This window comes from Mizuhopecten yessoensis, unplaced genomic scaffold (genome assembly GCF_002113885.1).
Source record: "Mizuhopecten yessoensis strain PY_sf001 unplaced genomic scaffold, ASM211388v2 scaffold1595, whole genome shotgun sequence".
Taxonomy (NCBI): domain Eukaryota; kingdom Metazoa; phylum Mollusca; class Bivalvia; order Pectinida; family Pectinidae; genus Mizuhopecten; species Mizuhopecten yessoensis.
Window position 1 is genome coordinate 1413805 of NW_018404125.1, and position 9660 is coordinate 1423464.

The 9660-nt window shown below is 40.7% G+C and overlaps 1 protein-coding gene across 1 annotated transcript in view; it reads right to left on the minus strand.

The window, feature by feature from the left end:
• The window catches only part of LOC110466143, a 19729-nt gene extending 10974 nt beyond the window's left edge, over window positions 1–8755 (minus strand). Inside the window, exons 1-3 of the mRNA XM_021522484.1 lie at window positions 8569–8755; window positions 8283–8447; window positions 2256–2475 (exon numbers count right to left, since the gene is read on the minus strand). Coding sequence (XP_021378159.1) covers window positions 2256–2475; window positions 8283–8447; window positions 8569–8622 — 439 coding nt within the window. The 5' untranslated portion in view covers window positions 8623–8755. The remainder of the gene's footprint in view (window positions 1–2255; window positions 2476–8282; window positions 8448–8568) is intronic.
• Between the last annotated feature and the right edge of the window lie 905 nt (window positions 8756–9660).

Here is a 9660-nt window from a genome sequence, read left to right on the forward strand (position 1 = left end):
CCCAAGGATGCTTCTGACCAAATATGGACCAAATCCTTTCATTCCTACAGAAGAAGAAGGATTTTAAAGAATAATTTGCTATGTTTCCCCTATTGGGCCCCGCCCCTCAGGCCTCTGGTGAGCCAGACCCATGGTTCATACAAAATTGGTTCCTGCCTACCCAAGGATGCTCCACACCAAATATGGAACAAATCCTTCCATTCCTACAGGAGAAGAAGGATTTTAAAGAATTTGCTATATTTCCCCTATTGGGCCCCACCCCTCAGCCCCCAGGGGGGCCAGACCCACCATTTATACAAACTTTGTTCCCCTTTGCCCAAGGATGCTTCTGACCAAATATGGACCAAATCCTTTCATTCCTACAGAAGAAGAAGGATTTTAAAGAATAATTTGCTATGTTTCCCCTATTGGGCCCCGCCCCTCAGGCCTCTGGTGAGCCAGACCCATGGTTCATACAAAATTGGTTCCTGCCTACCCAAGGATGCTCCACACCAAATATGGAACAAATCCTTCCATTCCTACAGGAGAAGAAGGATTTTAAAGAATTTGCTATATTTCCCCTATTGGGCCCCACCCCTCAGCCCCCAGGGGGGCCAGACCCACCATTTATACAAACTTTGTTCCCCTTTGCCCAAGGATGCTTCTGACCAAATATGGACCAAATCCTTTCATTCCTACAGAAGAAGAAGGATTTTAAAGAATAATTTGCTATGTTTCCCCTATTGGGCCCCGCCCCTCAGGCCCCTGGTGAGCCAGACCCACCATTTATACAAAATTGGATTTTCTTCACCCAAGGATGCTCCACACCAAATTTTGTTAAAATTCGCTCAGTGGTTCATGACTAGTAGTGTAAAGTTGAAAGACGACGGACGACGGACGACACGGACAACGGACGATGGACGCTGCGGTATGGCATAAGCTCACCTTGGTCCTTCGGACCAGGTGAGCTAAAAACTGTTAAAGCTATGAAATCTATAACTTCATTAGCAGTCACCCATATCGATCACTGCCATTGCAAAAAGAAAAAATAATATTCAATACTGAATAGTTTCCAGTCAAAATGCAAAATTTTCTCCAAGTCAAAATTTATAATTACATAAAAGATTGGTGACTATAACACTATGGTTTAATTTCCAGGATATGTTTTTCATAATGAAATGTGAAAAAGATTCATGTAATATAAAACCTTGATCAAAAATATTTTTGAGGGACAGGTTTATTTTTTAAAAATATAATTTATTTCAAAATAAGGTCAACAAAGGAAAAATATTTGACATTTTGAAATATCTTACAGATTACATAACGTTTAGTAAGTATACAACTGTCTGACAGAGAAATTCAAGAAATCCTGTCTCAGTGCAAAATACACTGTATTAGAATAATTCCAGATGATGACTTGCGAGCCTATAAGAATTTTCAAACTAATCCCGAAGTTTTCATTACGGCTATCGCTAGTATCCCTTTCCAACTGCAGTTAAAACACCAGTTCGGATCCTGGTCTAGATCTGACCATATTGAATTTTAAAACTCAAAACACTGTCAATGACTTCTGTTGTTATTTCATTCATGTTCTGCAATGTATGCCTTTTATTCTAAGAATCATTTATCAAAAACATGTCACACAGGGAAACGTTTCCAGTGTATAGGTATAATTTGTGGCAGCATGACAGAACTAAGCAACTTAGATTAATAGTTATTGATATACACTTAACACCCTGGTGGTATATATTATATATATATAATGTAATTACCTGGTAATGTTATAATGTAATTATTTGGTGATGTTATGTTGTAATTACCTGGTGATATAATGTTGTAATTACCTGGTGATATTATGTTGTAATTACCTGATGATGATATGATATATTTACCAAGTGATGCTATGATATATTTACCTGGTAATGCTATGATATAATTACCTGGTGATGCTATGAAATATTTACCTGGTGATGCTATGATATATTTACCTGGTGATGTTATGATATATTTACCTGGTGATGCTATGATATATTTACCTGGTGATGCTATGACATATTTACCTGGTGATGCTATGATGTATCTACCTGGTGATGCTATGATATATTTACCTGGTGATGATATGATATAATTACCTGGTGATGATATGATATATTTACCTGGTGATGCTATGATATATTTACCTGGTGTTGATATGACATAATTACCTGGTGATGCTATGATATATTTACCTGGTGATGATATGATATATTTACCTAGTGATGATATGACATAATTACCTGGCCTTGCTGACTTGACTTTGTCCTGGATGATCTGATAGGCAGTCTGAGCAGAGAAATTGGAGGGTAGTTGTGGAACATCCTTTGAGGTGTACATTGACAAGTCAGGGGCGGTGAGAGGGCGCTCCCGTATGTAGCCTGCCTTGGCGCGGTAAACCCCTCGCTGTGATTGATTCACCTCTGCCTTTAGGTGGCGGTACAGTCGCTTTTGTCGTCTTGTCTGTTTGATAGAGAAGTCTACATGTACACCTGTAGTATCTCATTTCCTACTTCATAAATTATATTCATACAATGAAGTATCCATTTTTTTAACAGCATCTTTTGTGTAAAAATTAAGAAAAATATCAATTCATTTATAAAGTAAGAATATTTGATATCAAAAGCTGTTTTAAGAGACTGAAAATTTCCTTACAGTATCACATTCAGGAAATTAGTTGTAAAATCTATTAACTTTATGTTTCAAAATACCTTGTATGTCCTTCACAAACTTTATCCATTTCAAACTTTTTTTGTAACTAAAAATGTAAACTCTTCTGAACTTTGACCCAAGCTTTACTTAATTTTTGACCCCTAGCATAAACCGTTTAATGTGTTCATTGTGAACCATAGAGAACAACGAATAGTGTAAAGGTGATGTTTATGTCAAACAAGAGTCCTAATGGGCTGGTATCGTTCACCTGTTACTTTATAATGCTGGTAACAAATTAACACATTTCACATCAATTACCTTCAAAGCTGCAATGTCAATGTCAAATTTATTCAAACAAAGATTATTAAATAGCAAGCAAGCCAATACTACAGGCTAAATATCACATGTAATGTACTCACTAACGTGATATCCTTTCACACCAACAAGCTACACACTCATTGTCATTACATTGTACTCTTTACCTTCATATCATTATTACAATACAGTATTGTTTTTCTTGCAAGACTTCGGAAGTTGGTTTAGGTAATCTATCTTAACAAACTTGATAGGGTTTTATCCCAACCAGCTGCAGGTCAAATTTTATATACTGGATATAAGTCTATACCTCTACAAGTGAAACCTCGCATAGATTACTATTATTACTAAGCTACTCTTGGTCCTAGGATGAGCTTGCTACTCTAGAGTATGGGTACATGATTTTTACATTAAAACTAAAAAAAAAAAAAAATCTCTTCTTTTTTCTTCATTTATTGATGACCATTTTGATGGAACCATAAAATCCCTCCACCACCAAACAACTATCCATGTCCTTTAAAAAAACAAAGGTGATAAATGTCAGTGTTTTTTTAAACTCTATTGTTTCAAGTCCATGCTTCATGATCGTTAGCTATTTGGTGGCTAGGAAATTGTCTAAATTGAATACAGTTTCAAATTACCTCATAATTTTCTCAAAAATATATGATATTCTTGAAGGTTTATTGTGGGAAAATATGTATATATGTGTCAAAAGTGTATGAAATTAAGTACACACCCTCCATGCATTAAACGTGCCTACTACTCTAGCCCCCTGTACAGTACTACAGGGGCTGACAGGCCTGCTACAGTACTATAGCCCCCTCTACAGTACTACAGGGGCTGACAGGCCTGCTACAGTACTATAGCCCCCTGTACAATACTACAGGGACTGACAGGCCTGCTACAGTACTATAGCCCCCTGTACAGTACCACAGGGGCTGACAGGCCTGCTACAGTACTATAGCCGCCTGTACAGTACTACAGGGGCTGACAGGCCTGCTAAAGTACTATATCCCTCGGTACAGTACTACAGGGGCTGACAGGCCTGCTACAGTACTATAGCCGCCTGTACAGTACTACAGGGGCTGACAGGCCTGCTACAGAACTATAGCCCCCTGTACAGTACTACAGGGACTGACAGGCCAGCTACAGTACTATAGCCCCCTGTACAGTACTACAGGGGCTGACAGTACCTAAGTACTAACTAGCCCCCTGTACAGTACTACAGGGACTGACAGGCCAGCTACAGTACTATAGCCCCCTGTACAGTACTACAGGGACTGACAGTACTTAAGTACTTAATAGCCCCATGTACAGTACTACATGGGCTGACAGTACTTAAGTACTAAATAGCCCCCTGTGCAGTACTGCAGGGGCTGACAGTACTTAAGTAATAAATAGCCCCCTGTACAGTACTACAAGGATGATAGCACTTAAGTACTAAATAGCCCCCTGCACAGTACTACAGGGACTGACAGTACTTAAGTACTTAATAGCCCCATGTACAGTACTACAGGGGCTGACAGTACTTAAGTAATAAATAGCGCCCTGTACAGTACTACAAGGATGACAGCACTTAAGTACTAAATAGCCCCCTGCACAGTACTACAGGGACTGACAGTACTTAAGTACTTAATAGCCCCATGTACAGTACTACAGGGGCTGACAGTACTTAAGTAATAAATAGCCCCCTGTACAGTACTACAAGGATGATAGCACTTAAGTACTAAATAGCCCCCTGCACAGTACTACAGGGACTGACAGTACTTAAGTACTAAATAGCCCCCTGTGCAGTACTGCAGGGGCTGACAGTACTTAAGTAATAAATAGCCCCCTGTACAGTACTACAAGGACGACAGCACTTAAGTACTAAATAGCCCCCTGCACAGTACTACAGGGACTGACAGTACTTAAGTACTTAATAGCCCCATGTACAGTACTACATGGGCTGACAGTACTTAAGTACTAAATAGCCCCCTGTACAGTACTACAGGGGCTGACAGTACTTAAGTACTAAATAGCCCCCTGTGCAGTACTACAGGGGCTGACAGTACTTAAGTAATAAATAGCCCCCTGTACAGTACTACAAGGATGACAGCACTTAAGTACTAAATAGCCCCCTGCACAGTACTACAGGGACTGACAGTACTTAAGTACTTAATAGCCCCATGTACAGTACTACAGGGGCTGACAGTACTTAAGTACTAAATAGCCCCCTGTACAGTACTACAGGGACTGGCAGTACTTAAGTACTAAATAGCCCCCTGTACAGTACTACAGGGACTGACAGTACTTAAGTACTAAATAGCCCCCTGTACAGTACTACAGGGGCTGACAGTACTTAAGTACTAAATAACCCCCTGTACAGTACTACAGGGGCTGCTACAGTACTTATGATAACCCCCTGACAGGCCTGCTACAGTACTATAGCCCCCTGACAGGCCTGTTACTGTACTTAGTAAAGCCCCCTGACAGGCCTGCTACAGTACTTAGTATAGCCCCCTGACAGGCCTGCTACTGTATTTAGTATAGCCCCCTGACAGGCCTACTATAGTACTATAGCCCCTTGACAGGCTTGCTACAGTACTTAGTATAGCCCCCTGACAGGCCTGCTATAGTACTTAGTATAGCCCCCAGACAGGCCTGCTATTGTATTTAGTATAGCCCCCCGACAGGCCTACTACAGTAGTACTATAGTCCCCTGACAGGCCTGCTATAGTACTATAGCCCCCTGACAGGCCTGTTACTGTACTTAGTATAGCCCCCTGACAGGCCTGCTACAGTACTTAGTATAGCCCCCTGACAGGCCTGCTACTGTATTTAATATAGCCCCCTGACAGGCCTACTACAGCACTATAGCCCCCTGACAGGCCTGCTATAGTACTTAGTATAGCCCCCTGACAGGCCTGCTACAGTACTATAGCCCCCTGACAGGCCTGCTATAGTACTTAGTATAGCCCCCTGACAGGCCTACTATAGTACTATAGCCCCCTGACAGGCCTGCTACAGTACTTAGTATAGCCCCCTGACAGGCCTGCTACTGTATTTAATATAGCCCCCTGACAGGCCTACTACAGCACTATAGCCCCCTGACAGGCCTGCTATAGTACTTAGTATAGCCCCCTGACAGGCCTGCTACAGTACTATAGCCCCCTGACAGGCCTGCTACAGTACTTAGTATAGCCCCCTGACAGGCCTTCTATAGTACTATAGCCCCCTGACAGGCCTGCTATAGTACTTAGTATAGCCCCCTGACAGGCCTGCTACAGCACTATAGCCCCCTGACAGGCCTGCTATAGTACTTAGTATAGCCCCCTGACAGGCCTTCTATAGTACTATAGCCCCCTGACAGGCCTGCTATAGTACTTAGTATAGCCCCCTGACAGGCCTGCTACAGCACTATAGCCCCCTGACAGGCCTGCTATAGTACTTAGTATAGCCCCCTGACAGGCCTTCTATAGTACTATAGCCCCCTGACAGGCCTGCTATAGTACTTAGTATAGCCCCCTGACAGGCCTGCTACAGCACTATAGCCCCCTGACAGGCCTGCTATAGTACTTAGTATAGCCCCCTGACAGGCCTTCTATAGTACTATAGCCCCCTGACAGGCCTGCTATAGTACTTAGTATAGCCCCCTGACAGGCCTGCTACAGCACTATAGCCCCCTGACAGGCCTGCTTTAGTACTATAGCCCCCTGACAGGCCTGCTATAGTACTTAGTATAGCCCCCTGACAGGCCTGCTACTGTATTTAGTATAGCACCCCGACAGGCCTACTACAATACTATAGCCCCCTGACAGGCCTATTGTGGGTACTGTGGGCCTACTACTCAAACACCTTGATGGCCTTTGTAATTTTCTAGCCTCCTGATAGGCCTACAGTCTTCTATGTGATAATACTACACTATTACCTGATCTAGCCTCCTGATAGGCCTACAGTCTTCTATGTGATAATACTACACTATTACCCGATCTAGCCTCCTGATAGGCCTACAGTCTTCTATGTGATAATACTACACTATTACCCGATCTAGCCTCCTGATAGGCCTACAGTCTTCTATGTGATAATACTACACTATTACCCGATCTAGCCTCCTGATAGGCCTACAGTCTTCTATGTGATAATACTACACTATTACCCGATCTAGCCTCCTGATAGGCCTACAGTCTTCTATGTGATAATACTACACTATTACCCGATATGTCCATGCATGGTAGAGGTCCGACAGACTGCTGTCTGGAAGCTTGAGGAGAAAACACACACAGAGGCATCAATCCAGCTACTTCCCAATAAATTCACAAAGAAGAAAAAGTGTAATACAGATTTCCTTCCCATAGAGAAAATTGAATTCTCCAAGATGGATTCCTGCTGATTTTCAGAAATATTTCATCAACAGATGGACTGAGTCATAGGTTTAACTCACTGTTTACATATTAGAGCATGTCTGATAAAAGTTACATGAACACATGAAATAATAACAATTCATACAGCAAGATTGGGGAGTATAGGTTTTTCACTGTTCATTTTGTCGGTCTTAGGTAATGGCAGAAGTTCAGTCCAGTTCTTCTTTAGAAACAGCAATAACAACAATTGTTTAAGAAGGGAGGATCGCTGGATGGACCAACCCTGGACAAAAGACAATTTGAACACCTCCATCTGATGATGGTGGGCTAGAACTAGGAGACCAGGAAAACAGTCCATACCTGAGATGGGGTCAAAGAAATCTGAAATGTGAACTTGTTCAAGCTTTACTTGTATAGAATATGTGTGTCAAGTTTCATCAAGATGCAGGACGGCGATGAGCAATGACAAGGACAAGTTAAAGGAAGGACGAATGCTGCAGGGAAAATCATAATGTACACCCAGTGGTTGACGGCCATATAAAAGTACAGAAAATAAGCAGGATCCCATCTTTACACCAAACTACACATTTATTGCCAGTAATACTATAATACTAAAAGAGGTCCTGTATCACTCACTGGAATAAGCAGTGTTTGTTGTGTCAGGTGAACTAACAATCCTCATCACACAATTATTAAAACAAGCAGTGTTTGTTGTGTCAGGTGAACTAACAATCCTCATCACACAATTATTAAAACAAGCAGTGTTTGTTGTGTCAGGTGAACTAACAATCCTCATCACACAATTATTAAAACAAGCAAAGTACTTTTTAACAAGCGTTATCTTACATGGATTGTAAGTGAAGAATATTTTCTGGAAAAAGTGAAATATATTAATCTACATTGATAAAAAAAGAAATCACTTCTAGGAAAAAAAAATTGTGATGTAACGTAATGGCTCACCATGTTGATGCGATCCTCAGCACACCGCACTGGGGGATCCTTAAACATGTGTCGACTTCCAAGATTTTCGCGCCCAAAGTCCCACTCCTCCCGCAGGTACTCATTGTTTAACTTTTCTGCTAGTCGCTCATCATGGTGGGACAGAAGTTTCTCAAAGTCCACCAGCTGTAAAATATAATCATACTAGTAATACACAACATCTGTCACAGCTTCACATTATTATGTCACACGAAACAGTTCTGTTTCCATAACAGTGACATATTGTTCCATCTACTATGTAACTTACATATGTGTGCTGCTGTCTTGGGGATTGTGTATGATGAAATGTTCCCCACCTCATAATAAATCCCAAAGTCGGATTTTATATTCCAAACTTCATTAATGAAATATATTCCACAGTTGAACATTAAACAATCCCGTTCGAGTGTAAAATCCAGCTCATTTCTGAACACCAGTATTTTGTCACTGGTAGGTGTTGGTGTTGGAGTGTTGGGACATAGGTATGATACCACCGTCACACCTAATACTTCACTATAATAGGGACCCATCAACACTCACAATACATTCATAGTCCATCGTGAACTCTCGTGATAACATCAATACAATGACGTAGGACGACACACGAGTTACACCAATTCTTTAAAAACACAACTCAAACTCGGTTTTCTTCACAAATTGCAAATTAACTGAGGCCTTATGAAATTGTTTAGACAGAATGGCTTTTAATTTATCGAACACCTTTGTACATAATATTTTTGGTTGTGGTTCAAAGTTGCTTCAGAGTTAAAAAGAAATTGACAACAATACTGCGTTGACAACAAAGCATGCAGGGTAGAATGTGCACCCCATTGACTTTATATTCAACAGATAACGCTAACACTGCCATGATTATTGGCTGACCTTGATAGAGACAATACTAGACTAACAATATATAATATTACTGTATTCATTCTAAAGATCTCAGGATGTTTTTATAGAGCACAAAAAGGATATCTTATATACAACCATTTATCATAATAATAATAAAGTAAACTCTGGTTTGGAATAAAGTGTTTATTTAGGATCCCCAGTCCACTAGCTGCCAAAAACTAAATTGTGAATTGAAAATATTTAATGGCATGACTTGACATGGCTAGAGCTTTAATAAATGATTACTGAATAGAAACCCATACCTTATGTAACTTCTATGAAAAGAATTCAAATAACGAATTAAACCAAAATAGTGAACAAGTGTGTTCTGAGAGTATAAATGCAATGTTTCAGCCAGCCCACTATTAGATTCCTGGACCTCTAATCAAACTTAATAGTCACTCTAACTGACAGAGATATCAAATCAGCAGCAGTAATAGTCACGCAACTGACAGAGATACCTACTCAG